Genomic DNA, 16200 nt, shown 5'->3' with positions numbered 1-16200 from the left:
TTAGGCGGAAAGAGATCACGAACCGACAGTTCGTGTTTATGTAGAATAAATAATAGTGAGTTATGTAAGAAGTAATCGCGGCTGAGTTGAAAAAGATCGGAAAGAAAGAAATAAATTCTTCTATATCGCTCATAAATACAGAACGTCAACGTAACACACAGCCGTGGTAAATGGAACTCGTTTGGACAAATATCAAAGGGTTACAGCTGCTGATGACCTGGTAAGCGTTAAGATGTGTTTCGACTCCCAAAACAGGTTCGAAATAATCGTCTCAGTCAAAACAAGACCAGTACAGATAGATGACTCTTGATCAGTTCAAAGCATGTGGATCAAAAAGCAAGCAATCCGAAACTATTGATAATAATGACCAAGTATTGGTTACATAAAATCGGTCAAAATTGAACAGATATTTGTTTAAAATCATATGCGCGATACTTGCATATTTATGGCACTGCTGATGTTGGAAGACGGTTCAGTTCCGTTTCGGCAGCTAGCCGAGCAAGTGCCAGTGTTTTAAAGATTTTGACAAACTATCGGATAGGATGGGAAGCTTCTGGAGAAGGTAGTGTGGCGTAGCGAATATTTAAAGAATAACAACTGATAAGAATGTTTTGTTGTGTGTGTTTTTACAGTATGTTAGAAGTGGTGGCGGTGCTCCTTCTGGTTGTCAGCACAACAGGTGAAAAGGTTTTTAGCTGTAACAACGATGATTGCAAATTTGAGTTGGATGAACGGAGTTTGAAAGAGGACATACACTCGTACAAGTTTAATCTCACTGACGAAAGCGCTACCATTGACGTAAGTTTCGATGGATCGCGTCTATCGATTGTTCCACCGTCCCTGATCGCTGACTACGGACATAAATTGAAAATGTTGAATATGTACAGGGCAGATGTACAACGCGTCGAACCCGACACTTTCGGTGAAGTATCCGTGCTACGAATATTACTGATGCACGAGAATCGTATTTCGAAGCTGCATAACTACATGTTCCGTAATGCCACCAATCTTGAGTACATCTACTTCGGAAACAACCGCATCGATGTGGTGGAAGAGTTTACGTTTGCAGGGTTGGAAAATTTGAAGGTGCTTCGAATGGGAAACAACAAAATAGAATTGCTGCCACAGAAGTTGTTTGCCGGTTTGAGCCAAATGACGGATCTGCACCTTTTTCAAAATCGTATCGTGAAGTTGCCGGATAGACTGTTTGAGGATCTATCAATGCTAGATGAACTGTATATGGGATTTAACTACATAGAGAAGATTCAAAAAGATAGCTTTGTGGGGATGCCAAAGCTAAGTAAGCTGAGACTGCACAATAACCGCATTAGTTCAATTCACCCGGATGCTTTCAAACCGTTGATCGAGTTGAATTTTCTTGACTTGGAAGCAAATAAGCTAACTAACCTTGCACCAGAAACGTTGCTGTCCCAGGCGGAGTTGCTTATTGTGGATTTGAGCAGCAACCGCTTGAAAGAGCTTCCGAAAGATCTGTTCCGACATGCTGTAGTGTTGCAGACACTGATGCTGAACAATAATTCTCTTACCCAATTGCATCCCGATCTGTTTGAGAGTGTGGAGATGTTATCAGAACTGCATATCGCGAACAACCAGCTACAATCCCTGGAAGCGGAATTATTTAGAAATCTTAAACAATTGGAGTTTTTGTTGTTAGAAAACAACCAGATAAGTCACATTTTCCCAGGAACTTTCGATCCTTTGAAAGGGCTCGAACAGTTAAATTTGAATAACAACGGGCTCATGATGATTGAAGGAGGTCTGTTCCGGGATTTGAGATTTTTGAAAAAGCTGTACCTGAACAATAATCTTATCAGCGTGCTAAGCAGCGAATGTTTGGATGGTGCTAATCAACTTCAAGAAATCCATCTAGATAATAATCCGGTTCGAACGCTCGACGAAGCATTTCTACAGACCCCTCAATTGACACTGTTGACGATGGATAAGTGTGGGCTGAAGACCTTACCAAAAAATCTGTTTGCTAATCAAAAGTTTATGCGTTTACTTTCCCTGGAGGGCAATAAACTGTCCGAGCTAGATCCGGAAACGTTCCGGCCACTTGAGCGACTAGTTGAGTTGGATCTCAGCGCGAATCGGTTGCAAAATATTTCGACCAGCTTAGCAAATTTTCCCCAGCTTGACGTACTGGATCTATCGGGCAATCGTCTCCGCAGCCTATCGGACAATGCATTCGCGAATACGAAACAACTGAAAAAGATTAACCTCGAAAACAACAAACTGACAGAAATTCCACGTGCAGTAACTAGACTTCCAAAGCTGAAAGCGATGACCCTCGAGAAAAACAGAATTAAATCTACTGCTGTAACGCAAAACATGCAACTAAAAGAACTTTACCTGGCCGACAATAAAATAAGTTCTCTTCAGTTAGAAAAATTCCCCAAGCTGGAGGAGCTATTTGTGGAAAATAACCTACTCCACAGCTTGTCGAAATCTACGTTTGCCAAAAATACTAAGCTGAAGAAGTTAAATTTATCTGGAAACCGTCTTTCCGGTCCATTGGAGCGTGTTTTCACCCCTCTTAGAAAGCTGGAAACACTTACTTTAAGTGACAATGCGTTGGGGTTATTAACACCTGCAACGTTCCAAGGGCTAGTAAGTCTGGAAGATTTAAAGCTAAAGAATATCAGTCTCCCTAGACTCAGTAATTTATCGTTTGCTTCTCTTTCGCTTCTGGAAAAGTTGGATCTATCGGAGAACCGGCTGGCCAACGTTGATGCGCCGGCTCTACGTAATAATGGAATGCTCAAAAAAATCTACCTCAATGATAACCTTGTAAGCATCGATGACTTGAGCGGCTTGGTGGGACTGAAACGTTTAGAATCGATGTCACTTTCGTATGAAAACGTGATCGTACCAAAAGCGTTGCTGAAAAACAAACCGAATCTTGAAGAGCTTTTCATACAGGGAAGTATGTTCAAGAGTCTACCGGTTCACTTCTTCCGTTCAGCGCGATCGCTCAAAAAGCTATCAATCTCCGACAATAAGCAGTTTGTGAAGCTTCCAAAAGATTTCTTCGCGGATGTGCCGTATCTGATTGAGCTGGTTTTGCTGAAAAATAGTCTATCTACTCTCGAGACGGGAGTATTCGATCCCTTGGGATTACTAGAGAAGTTGGATGTGTCGGAAAATCCGATCAGGTTGCTACCAGAAGGTTTGTTCGCAAAGACGTACAGTTTGAAAAGCTTGAGACTAGCTGATGCAAATCTATCCACCGTGCCCGTTGGAATGTTCGATAACCTGTACGCACTGAACGAGCTTGATCTGAGCAACAATCAGCTGAAAACGCTTCCGAACGGTGTTTTCCGTCGTCTCTACTCACTGGAAATCATTTCGCTGGATAACAATCTATTCGAGCAGGTGGAACCGGCTCTATTTGATGGTATGGAGAAGCTGAAAAGAGTACATCTGGCTGGAAACAAGCTGAGCACCTTGGATCCTCAGCTGTTTGCCGGACTACCGCTAGAAGGACTTGATCTTTCGAAAAACAAATTCACCTCTTTCGACGAGAGTGTGATGGCGTTTGCCGATCAGCTGCTTATTCTGGGACTAGAAAGAAATGCTCTTACATCGCTGAAGGTATCGTCTACGCTTGAGAAGCTGTACATCGATGGCAACCAATTGTCTACGATCGAGGTGCAACTGACGGAGTCGGCAGCATTCAGCACACTCACGACCATTTCGGCTGTAGGCAATAATTTCAGCAGCCTCGAAACATTCTACAAGCTCAAAATGCTATCCGAACTGGACGTGTCCTACAACAGGTTTGCCGAGTTGGAGCTAGGCAAACTGTGTAACGAAATAGTACCCCTATATATGTTGAATGTATCGAACAGCTTCGTGCAGCGTATCAAGACCGATGGCATTGAATCACCGACGTCCCTAATGCATCTAGATATCTCAAACAACAACCTTACGACACTGGACGTAGGTAACTTCGCAGTGTTCCAGAATCTGGAGAACTTTGTGTTAGGAGGCAACAAGTTCGATTCATTTTCGGTGTCCGATCTGATAAGGACGTTCAAGTATCTGAAAACAATCGGCCTGGAAGGTACGACCTGGAAGTGTGGTTTTTTGAACAGTTTGAAGAAGTCAGTACAGAAGGTTCATGTTGAGTTTTGGTACAAATCACGGGATGAAAAATACGATAGTGCTGCTGATGTGTGTTCGAAGGAGGTCGACGGTATTTGCTGCGAATAAAGTGAGCGATAAGGTGTGAAATATGTAGCTAATAAAGAAACAGTTATGAAGAAACTGCAAATTTTTAGTTTTATAGTTTGTTTTATTAACAAGTTTATGATAAGTTGCTTTTTTCCGAACAATCAGAATAAATGGTAATATAATACAATTGTTAAAATGTGTGTCATACAATACATTAAAATTTGGCAGAGGCAAACAACGTATTGGCACCAGTCAAACAGTAATGTTCATTGCGTTATCTTTAACATTTGACACTGGACGATCTTTTCCAGCAAGCAAAACATTTGTTTACATTATCATGCGAGATTAATGCCTTATCATGCATTTGTCTGTGAAATTTTCAGAACTGAATCGAAACAACACATTCGTTTTTTGTTGCATAAATCATGCCATGCATTTGGTGCCCATTATATAACAAAATAAATGCTGATAAGGCGCAATCAGTCGGCTGCACGTTTGCGAAATAAAATCTGCAAACGGAGGACTCGTCGCGTTCAGTTAATTTGCGTGTGTGCCAGCAGTTGGTTGGTTGAATCCAGTGTAGAACATGGGGCTCGAGCGTAGGTACGTTTCAACCGGTAGTGTTTTGTGTTTTTGCAGCAGAAATGGTTAAGACGTGTATTCTTATGTTTCATTTTAGTGTGTGGGGCTTTCTGCTATTGCTTGCGATCCTGCATAAAGTGCATAGCTCCGCAGAGTCAATAAAACTAACCTGTGAACCGCCGACATGTCGATTCAGCGGGCTATTTTTTGAATCGCTAGGGCACACGGTCCTTCTGACCATAACTTTCGACGCTGACTATTACAGTGATGTGTACTTCGAAAACTCGACCCTTCCTATCATACCAGTTACCCTGTTTGCGAAGAATAGTGGTGTTCAATTGCTAAACATCACGGGATGTGACCTGTACAAGATAATACCGAAAACGTTCCGGTACGCAGCAGACCTAAAATATCTCTACCTTGCCAACAATCGACTCGAGAAGATATACGATGGCATGTTTTTGGGGGCAAATAGTTTGGAGGATCTCCGACTAGCGAACAACCATATCAAAACGATCGATCGACAGATGTTTATGGGTTTAAAAAGCCTGGAAAAGTTGGATCTATCGGGAAACTTGATACAATCGCTTCCACAAGGTATCTTTGCTGAGCAGAGTAATATGAAAGTGTTATCACTGGCGGACAATTTTCTACAGCAGCTGGAGGAATCAGTGTTCGCGAACATGACATCATTAGAAGAATTGGATTTGGGTGGCAATGTTTTACGATTTCTGGAGGCCAACACATTTCACAGATTATCAAGGTTGAACCACTTAATTTTGCAAAACAATCCTCTAGAGGTGATCGATTCTCAAGCGTTTGCTCAGTTACGATGGTTAAGGCAACTTAATTTGAGTAAGACCAACTTGAAGACATTGCCTGCTGGTGTCTTCGGAACGCTAAGAAACTTAGAGTCTCTTCTGCTACACCAGAACTTTCTTTCTCAACTTGATGATACGTTGTTCGAAGGTAATCCCAATTTGGAGTACATAAATCTGGATAATAACACAATCACCACGCTCCAACCAGCCTTACTTGCGAATCTGAGTAAACTCGAGCAATTCTCGTTCGATCACAACCTGTTGCACGAGTTAGATGTGCAACTGTTTGCGAACAACTCGGCAATCAAGCGTATATGGTTAACGGGAAACTTTCTGAAGGAGATACAACCCGGTACTTTTGATGGCATGGAACGCTTGGAAGAGTTGCATCTGAAAACCAACTTGCTCACATCCTTCGAGGGAGGTTTATTGAAGGATTGCAGTGAGTTGAAGGAACTCTATTTGTATGACAATCAGATCAAACACCTTAAGGCGGGTGCGCTAGAAGGAGCGGCAAAGCTACAGATACTGAACATGGACATGAATGAGATAACAACCATCGATGAAAACTTCCTAGACGATGCGCCACTGTTAGAAACTCTTTCATTGGTAAATAACTTCATCAAGGATATTCCAGTGGGGCTTTTCAGCAAACAAACCAATCTGACGTATATCGTGTTATCAGAGAACCAGATGAAGGAAGTAAAGCCGAATACGTTTAGTATGGTGGATAGTTTATTGGAACTGTATCTTGATAGCAATCAAATCGATCGTATCGATGGAGGTGTCTTGAATCTGACGAGTCTCGAGTACCTTGATTTGTCGCACAATGCTATCAAAGAATTGAATGAAGACGCTTTGGAAGGAGTGCCCAATCTTATCACCCTAAAATTGGAATCGAATCTCTTGGAGAACGTCCCCCCAGCTATCAACAAAACCACCAGCCTAACATACCTTGGTCTTCAGCGTAATTATATAAAACAGCTGAAGGCTGGACAATTTAGCCGAATGACAAATCTGCTCACATTGGACCTGGACGGCAATATGATACAAAGGATGGAACAAGACTGCTTCCGTGGGTTGATATCTCTGACTACGCTGACATATGTAAATAACATGCCGGTTTATGAATCTAACGATCTGTTCGCCCATTTACCCAATCTAACAGAACTGTTCGTGGACGAAACGAATTATTCGGGAACGAATGGTGTCCGCTTCAATTCATTGAAGAATCTGCAGTTGTTGTCACTTAGTACAAATCCTATGGCAGGAGTAGATCCAACATTCTTAGCTGGCTTGAAGAACCTGACTAAGCTATATTTGAGTAATACCGGAATCAGCTTTAATGGTACCTATTTCCAGTCACTTTCGAGCTTGGAAACTGTAGGCGTTGGAGGTAACAAGGACACATCCATTGATGAGCATTTCTTTGCGGGAGCACCAGGATTAGTTTCCGTGGACATTCAGGATACGTTCCTAGAATCGATAAGTGTAAATGCTTTCCGAAACCTGAGGAACCTGACCGAGCTGTATATTGGTCCATATCGAGGAGATTTGAAGGACATACTGGAAGGCAATGTAGAGTTGAAGATATTGTATCTGAAGGAAATGAACTTTACCACGCTGCCGGATCATTTCTTCTGGAATAACCGGAAGTTAACCACGCTCACGATCGATTCCAATCTATCTGTACTGAAACCAGTCTGGTTCAAGCATCTACAATATCTAGATTATCTCGATGTATCATACAACAACATTTCCGAACTACCAACAGACCTGTTCGAGAGTACACCTGTCCTGCATCAACTGTTACTGACGAGCAACCCGCTCAGAGTGCTTGATGTAAATGTGTTCCGGAATGTGATTGGTTTGACGCTGCTCAGCATGGCTAACACCTCCATCGCTGAACTTCCTGTTGGAATATTTGATGGACTGTACAAGTTGGAAGAGTTATACTTGAGCAACAATTACCTTGCAAATTTAAACAATGGCACCTTCCGACAACTGTACTCCTTGCGCCTTCTGCAACTTTCCAACAACTCGATTGAACATATCGATCCATTTCTGTTTGCAGACATGCCGAGACTGAAGGAGATCTATCTGTCAGATAACAAGTTGGTTGCTCTGGATGTTCGTACATTTGCTTCACAGCTAATTTTACAGGAGTTGTCCCTATCAAACAATCGATTTGTGTCCTTTGATTTGTATGAGATGGGTATTGAACGTACACTGATCACCCTTGATTTGGACACAAACGAGTTGAGATCATTGAAGATCTCCCCAAATCTGGAGTTTCTTACAGCGGACGATAACCAGCTGTCTACGCTACAACTTGGACCCGACTCGGACTACTATCGCATAACAACAGTTTCGGTGCAAAACAACAGCTTCACCTCACTGGAATCCATGTACCGTTTCAATCGGTTGCTTGAGCTCAATGTGACACTGAACAGAATTGCTGAAGTGGATTTGTCGATAATCGCAGAAAAGTTCCAACGCTTGACTGTGTTCAATGCATCGGTGGCAGGCATCGAGTCGTTGGGAAGAGCGGTGAATATTTACGAACACAAGGCATTGCAACATTTAGATCTGTCGAACAACACACTTACGCAAGTTGAGTTTAGCAAGATGGGACAGTTTCCGATGCTGAAGAGCTTTGCTTTGGGTGGAAATCCTGTGAAGGAGACAAAGATGTTGCAGTTGTTTGACAAGTTCCCGAAACTTCGTTTGATCGATTTGGATGGTTTGGGTTTGAAGTCGTTCTATGAACAAAAGGTTAACGTTTCCAGATCAAACATGAGTGGATTTGAAAATTGAACTGAAATCGAGGAACGGTGGACATCATCAAGCTTAATGAAATGGATATGTAAAATGGACGAAATACAAATACAATTCTTTTTTGTTCTCTAGAAATGATATGAATGATATATCTTTGGAAAATATTTAAAACTACGTCTCTGATTTTTTAAAATGAATTGAGTTTCTGAAAGAACTATGAAACGATTTTTTTCTGGTAGGTGAATAGCGAATCAATAGTGGATTTATAACATGAGCTTATAATTTTTATAATTGAATAAATTTCGATAAGGTATGATTTTTAGTTGTTTTTTACAAGAAATATCACGTTACTTAGCAATTTCTAAACTTACACAAAGTTTCAAATTGTAATAGGTTGTCATTACATTTGCCTGGTTTATGGTACCCGTCTTCGTTAAGGACACATTAAATTTTGATTGTAAACTTAATCAATACTCTAAGTATTTATTTATACTCTTTTGTTCAATGTTGTGTAGATTCATATGTACGTAGGTAATTTTTTTTCAAAGATCAGATATTTGATCTATTATAATATAACTGAGATGCTATTACACGTAGCAAGACATCACAAATATGGAGAAAAATATTGTACTGAACCGGTAAAGCACAGTTTTTTTTGTCTTCTTCATTGACGAATCGGCCTTAACTAAAACGTTCTACGAAAATGTTTCCGAATATGGGAATTTAAATATGTTTTTTAAAACTACTTTTATATGTCATATAAATAAATATTATGCAGGCAATCACCAATTGATTGCAACCCAAAAATTGCGAATTGACCGTAACATCACACCCTTGACATTTGACACTGGACGATCATTTCCAGCAAGCAAAAAATTGTTTTACAATATTTTGCGAGATTAGTGCCTTATCATGCGGGGTCGGTGGAATTTTCAACACTGTATCAAAACAACACATTCGCCTTTTGTTGCATAAATCATGCCATGCATTTGGTGCCCATTGCATAATAAAATAAATGCTGATAAGGCGCAATCGGTCGACGTGGCTTTGTGATGATTGGCATAATACCCGAAATTGTAGGACAGTTAGAGGTTGAATCGAATTCAGTAATCTTGTACAAAATGGTCCATTGACCCAGCAGAAACCTGCACGTTTGCGAAATAAAATCTGCAAACGGAGGACTCGTCGCGTTCAGTTGAATTGCGTGTGTCCCAGTAGTTGGTTGGTTGAATCCAGTGTAGAACATGGGGCTCGAGCGTAGGTACGTTTCAACCGGTAGTGTTTTGTGGTTTTGCAGCAGAAATGGTTAAGACGTGTATTCTTATGTTTCATTTTAGTGTGTGGGGCTTTCTGCTATTGCTTGCGATGCTGCACAAAGTGTACAGCACCGTACAACCAATAAAACTAACCTGTGAACCGTCGACATGTCGATACAACGGATTATTATTCGCGTCACAGGAGCATACGAACGCTCTGACCATAACTTTCGACACTGAATATTTCAGTGATGTGTACTTCGAAAACTCGACCCTTCCTATCATACCATTGACCCTGTTTGCGAAGGATAGCGGTGTTCGAACGCTCAACATCTCGGGATGTGACCTGTACGAGGTTCTACCGAAAACGTTCCGAGACGCAACGGACCTTAAGTATCTCTACCTCGACAACAATCGACTCGAGAATATATACGGTGGCATGTTTTTCGGGGCAAAGCGTTTGGAAGATCTCCGACTAGCGAACAACCATATCAAAACGATCGATCGGCAAATGTTTTTGGGAATAAATAGTCTGTTGGAGTTGGATCTTTCCGGTAACATGCTACGATCGCTCCCACAAGGTATCTTTGCTGATGTTGGTCGCATGAAGAAGTTATCACTGGCGGACAATTTTCTACAGCAGCTGGATAAATTCACGTTCTCTGGCATGACATCATTAGAAGAATTGGATTTGAGCAGTAATTTTTTGCAGATTTTGGAGGCCGATGCATTCGACGGATTGTTGGGTTTGAATCGATTATATCTGCAAAACAATCGTCTAGAGATGATCGATTCTCAAGCGTTTGCTCAATTTGTACTTTACCTAAAGCAGCTGAATTTGAGTAAAAACAACTTGAAGTCCCTACCCGACGGTGTCTTCAGGCCTATGCTCGACTTGGAGATTCTGGAACTTCAGCAGAACTTTCTTTCTCAACTCGATGATACGTTGTTCGGGGGCAATCCCAATTTGGAGTACATAAATCTGGATAATAACACAATCACCGCGTTGCAGCCAGCCTTACTTGCGAATCTCAGTTATCTGGAGCGGTTCTCGTTCGAGCACAACCTGTTGCGCGAGTTAGATGTGCAACTGTTTGCGAACAACTCGGCAATCAAGCGTATATGGTTAACGGGAAACTTTCTGAAGGAGATACAACCCGGTACTTTTGATGGCATGGAACGCTTGGAAGAGTTGCATCTGAAAACCAACTTGCTCACATCCTTCGAGGGAGGTTTATTGAAGGATTGCAGTGAGTTGAAGGAACTCTATTTGTATGACAATCAGATCAAACACCTTAAGGCGGGTGCGCTAGAAGGAGCGGCAAAGCTACAGATACTGAACATGGACATGAATGAGATAACAACCATCGATGAAAATTTCCTAGACGATGCGCCACTGTTAGAAACTCTTTCATTGGTAAATAACTTCATCAAGGATATTCCAGTGGGGCTTTTCAGCAAACAAACCAATCTGACGTATATCGTGTTATCAGAGAACCAGATGAAGGAAGTAAAGCCGAATACCTTTAGTATGGTGGATAGTTTATTGGAACTGTATCTTGATAGCAATCAAATCGATCGTATCGATGGAGGTGTCTTGAATCTGACGAGTCTCGAGTACCTTGATTTGTCGCACAATGCTATCAAAGAATTGAATGAAGACGCTTTGGAAGGAGTGCCCAATCTTATCACCCTAAAATTGGAATCGAATCTCTTGGAGGACGTCCCGCCAGCTATCAACAAAACCACCAGCCTAACATACCTTGGTCTTCAGCGTAATTATATAAAACAGCTGAAGGCTGGACAATTTAGCCGAATGACAAATCTGCTCACATTGGACCTGGACGGCAATATGATACAAAGGATGGAACAAGACTGCTTCCGTGGGTTGATATCTCTGAACAAACTGGCATATGTAAATAACATGCCGGTTTATGAATCTAACGATCTGTTCGCCCATTTACCCAATCTAACAGAACTGTTCGTGTACGAAACGAATTATTCGGGAACGAATGGTGTCCGCTTCAATTCATTGAAGAATCTGCAGTTGTTGTCACTTAGTACAAATCCTATGGCAGGAGTAGATCCAACATTCTTAGCTGGCTTGAAGAACCTGACTAAGCTATATTTGAGTAATACCGGAATCAGCTTTAATGGTACCTATTTCCAGTCACTTTCGAGCTTGGAAACTGTAAGCATTACGGGTAATAAGAACACATCCATTGATGAGCATTTCTTTGCGGGAGCACCAGGATTAGTTTCCGTGGACATTCAGGATACGTTCCTAGAATCGATAAGTGTAAATGCTTTCCGAAGCCTGAGGAACCTGACCGAGCTGTACATTGGTCCATATCGAGGAGATTTGAAGGACATACTGGAAGGCAATGTAGAGTTGAAGATATTGTATCTGAAGGAAATGAACTTTACCACGCTGCCGGATCATTTCTTCTGGAATAACCGGAAGTTAACCACGCTCACGATCGATAACAATCTATCTGTACTGAAACCAGTCTGGTTCAAGCATCTACCATATCTAGATTATCTCGATGTATCATACAACAACATTTCCGAACTACCAACAGACCTGTTCGAGAGTACACCTGTCCTGCATCAACTGTTCCTGATGAGCAACCCGCTCAAAGTGCTTGATGTAAATGTGTTCCAGAATGTGATTGGTTTGACGCTGCTCGACCTGGAAAACACTTCGCTCGCTGAACTTCCTGTTGGAATATTTGATGGACTGTACAAGTTGGAAGAGTTATACTTGAGCAACAATTACCTTGCAAATTTAAGCAATGGCACCTTCCGACAACTCTACTCCTTGCGCCTTCTGGAACTTTCCAACAACTCGATTGAACATATCGATCCATTTCTGTTTGCAGACATGCCGAGACTGAAGGAGATCCGTCTGGCATACAACAAGTTGGTTGCTCTGGATGTTCGTACATTTGCTTCACAGCTAATTTTACAGGAGTTGTCCTTGTTAAACAATCGATTTGTGTCCTTTGATTTGTATGAGATGGGTATTGAACGTACACTGATCACCCTTAATTTGGATACGAACGAGTTGAGTTCATTGAAGATCTCCCCAAATCTGGAGTTTCTTACAGCGGACGATAACCAGCTGTCTACGCTACAACTTGGACCCGACTCGGACTACTATCGCATGACAACAGTTTCGGTGCAAAACAACAGCTTCACCTCACTGGAATCCATGTACCGTTTCAATCGGTTGCTTGAGCTCAATGTGACACTGAACAGAATTGCTGAAGTGGATTTGTCGATAATCGCAGAAAAGTTCCAACGTTTGACTGTGTTCAATGCATCGGTGGCAGGCATCGAGTCGTTGGGACGAGCGGTGAATACTTACGAACACAAGGCATTGCAACATTTAGATCTGTCGAACAACACACTTACGCAGGTTGAGTTTAACAAGATGGGACAGTTTCCGATGCTGAAGAGCTTTGCTTTGGGTGGAAATCCTGTGAAGGAGACAAAGATGTTGCAGTTGTTTGACAAGTTCCCGAAACTTCGTTTGATCGATTTGGATGGTTTGGGTTTGAAGTCGTTCTATGAACAAAAGGTTAACGTTTCCAGATCAAACATGAGTGGATTTGGAAATTGAACTGAAATCGAGGAACGGTGGACATCATCAAGCTTAATGAAATGGATATGTAAAATGGACGAAATGCAAATATAATTCTTTTTTGTTCTCTAGAAATGATATGCTGTTTTGCACGATGTATCAAGTGTGCTGGTGGAGAATATTTTAAAATAATAGTTATGGACATTGTTTTACTGAAAGTAAGCTTTTGTGGTTATATCTTTTGTTCAAATATGTCGCGTAATAGTCGGTAGTTATTTTGAAATATTTTCACAAGTTCCTCTGCTACACATTAACATGATGCCAAAATTTCTCATCATATTTTTCATTGGCGATCGTTCCGCTACTGAAGCGGAAGCACCGAATATTTCATCCCCCCTGGCCTAGCCGCTGGTGGTTAATTATTGACAGGTCATTACTATTGCCGCTTGATCGGTCTCGTTCGGTGAAGAATCTGTGTTGTATCACGGTTCCCGTAGCGCGTTTGTAAATGCGGGAAGAATGTTGGGGCTAAAAATACCTTCTTTAAAGAAGGAAGAAAGCGTCCCAAGAAAACGAACTCACCAATGGAACCACCCTTGCTGATCGCCAATGTTGTGACTCCCCTGTGGTAAGGTTGCGAGCGCTCCGCCATTCGTGTGGTCCATCGTTTTATGAATGGAGTGCGGTGCCATTTCAGTTCCAGTAGCCAGCAGGTGAAGAGGAATATGTGAACTACCTCCCCTTCTGTCTTTCTTCATTCCCGTAGGAAATAAAAATCCGAACCGAACTGATGAAACAATTGATTTTACGGTACGATGCTGCGCATGAATTTTTGGCTCGTAGAAACATGGTACCTTCCCTGGAGCTTAAGGTAAGATTCATGCCGATGTCTAGGCCGTGTGTAATGTTGTTGGATGCCTGGCAGGTGTCCCGGATGCAATGGCCAGACCATGCTGGAAGAGATTGGATATTCATGGTTAACATCACCGAAAATAGGCATCGAGCTTGAGGTAATGGGGCGACACGAGAAAGAAAAACGTTTGAGAAATTCGATAATAATTCATCTATTTATTATACGATTATGGACGGATAATTATGAGCAGTGTTTTTTGGGTGCTTGCATGCTTCTTTTGATTTTTTTCCTCTGTTGGACATATTGAACGTGTGTGCTGATTTGTAGCTACTGGTTCTCGCTGCACTGGTTCCCGCTGCACTATTTACCGTGTAAGATTTTCCTCTTATTTTGTGGGATAAATTACGCGTCAACCATTCTTTTTTCTTGGAATTTTAGGAGTTCTTCCAACGCCAATAGCTACATGGTGAGAAATATTGTTCGCTAAGTTTGGGATATATTTTTGTTCTCTTACTTTTCTCTTGACTTTTATCCTCCTCCTCCTCCTTCTTTACTATGGTAAATCGTAAGGATAAGAACATGTTTTGCTGTATAGATAAGGTAGACTATTTAGATAATTTTGGTTTACTTTGGTTTACAAAAATGAAGAAAAAATGCATTTTCTCCGTTTAAAACAAAAAACAGATTAAAAATTAGCTGAAATGTTTAACAATAATACGAAACTTAGCAAAAATTTATTTCTGTTTTTCAACCCAAACGAAGAGATCCCTGCCTTCTGTTCGTTTGTATTAATAAATACATAACTCTGTATAGATAATTTTTTTACGAATCTACTTATGAATGCATAACGTCATATCATTAAATCATTTATGATAAGGCACAGCTGACAAAGTTCAATAATGTCAGATGTATCAACAATATTAATGGGAGATATTCAGAATCTCAATCACGGTCATTTTGAAAATTTATTCAACGATAACTCGATAAAGCTACATATTTACAGTATGTAAGATTGAAAGAAAAACAAAAATTTAGCCGTGCAAGATATATTTTAAACAGAAATCGAAATTAATTTATTCAATTGTACACTAAATCAAACAGAAACCAATGCTATGGTAGCATCGAATGTTTACTATTGGTATTGAGAATAATAACAATTTAGCGTGTAAATTAAGGTGATCATCTTCACCGCGAACAAAAAAAAAAAAAAACAACCGTCAATAGAGTACCTGCCTGGGATCGGACTATATACCAGTTGCAGTCGGATCGCACTGTTAGGTGTATCTTTCCCATTTTCATCCCGTGGCATTGAAACTTCGAAAATTCGAAAGACATTCGCTGCCCAGACGCATTTTCGGTTCAGCGGATGTTACAGTAAGCGCAAAGCATTGAGCAGTGCCTTCATCGATCGGGTCAGTTAAAAAGGGGTTTGAGCTTGATCGTGCTTTTTTCCGCGCTTCTCCTTCTCCGGTTTAGCCGTATTGCTCCATTTCGGGGATGGAGACCGACCCGGTGTCTGAGTGACCGCTTGTCGGGGGCGCCGTCGGAAAGGGAAGACGTTACGTAGTCATTATACCTTCCGGGTTCATTCATGGTTTTCGCTTCATAGAGCCGATATCCCAATGCTACTCCCCGGTATCTCCATCCATCTATGAATGTGTGTGTGTGAGTGTGTATGTCTAAAATCCATTTCATCTTATTCCTGCGTGCGTGCGGGAAGAAGGAAGATCATCATGATGCTACGAACTGATTCCGTGCGTAAATGTAGAATCAAGGTTACACAACTGAGGTAGAAGGTGGAAAACATAAAAGGGGAAAGGAAATGAGCATTGTGGTACGAAGTGCGTCATCCGGGATTCTATTTGCCCTTCAAGCAAAAGGAAGCAACATGACATTATACGTAGTCGATGGTTAAACAAAAACGATTTGATGGTGTCCAGAAGCACTGAACACGAAACAAATACGTCCTTTGTTTTTCTTTATTGGCAGACGAGGTGAATAAAGGTGAATGCTTATATTCGTTTGGACCATATTTTTACAAAGAATGTTCTTGTGTTTTCAGCAATCAATTGGAAAATCTCTGGAGTACTGTAAATAATTAAATTTTGAAAGCTAATAAATAGAAGC

The 16200-nt window shown here is 41.2% G+C and overlaps 2 protein-coding genes across 2 annotated transcripts; both read left to right on the top strand.

Moving 5' to 3' along the window:
• The first annotated feature begins 214 nt into the window (after window positions 1-214).
• Window positions 215-4236, top strand: LOC125772428 (protein artichoke-like). Its single transcript, XM_049444132.1, has 2 exons — window positions 215-562; window positions 633-4236. The coding sequence occupies exons 1-2, from the start codon at window positions 543-545 to the stop codon at window positions 4234-4236; spliced, it is 3624 nt and encodes a 1207-aa protein (XP_049300089.1). The 5' UTR covers window positions 215-542.
• A 4-nt stretch (window positions 4237-4240) lies between these two features.
• LOC125772427 (uncharacterized) lies at window positions 4241-14253 on the top strand. Its single transcript, XM_049444131.1, has 3 exons — window positions 4241-4800; window positions 4877-8413; window positions 9716-14253. The coding sequence occupies exons 1-3, from the start codon at window positions 4784-4786 to the stop codon at window positions 13257-13259; spliced, it is 7098 nt and encodes a 2365-aa protein (XP_049300088.1). The 5' UTR covers window positions 4241-4783; the 3' UTR covers window positions 13260-14253.
• Window positions 14254-16200: the final 1947 nt, after the last annotated feature.

This window comes from Anopheles funestus, chromosome 3RL (genome assembly GCF_943734845.2).
Source record: "Anopheles funestus chromosome 3RL, idAnoFuneDA-416_04, whole genome shotgun sequence".
In the NCBI taxonomy this organism is placed as follows: domain Eukaryota; kingdom Metazoa; phylum Arthropoda; class Insecta; order Diptera; family Culicidae; genus Anopheles; species Anopheles funestus.
The sequence above is the reverse complement of the archived record's forward strand: the minus strand, read 5'-3'. Positions and strand labels throughout refer to the sequence as shown.

Coding starts and splice junctions, on each gene's coding strand:
- LOC125772428 (XM_049444132.1), top strand. CDS start 543: ATGGGAAGCTTCTGGAGAAG. Junction 563..632: donor ATGGGAAGCTTCTGGAGAAG/GTAGTGTGGCGT, acceptor GTGTTTTTACAG/TATGTTAGAAGTGGTGGCGG.
- LOC125772427 (XM_049444131.1), top strand. Junction 8,414..9,715: donor AACATGAGTGGATTTGAAAA/TTGAACTGAAAT, acceptor GTTTCATTTTAG/TGTGTGGGGCTTTCTGCTAT.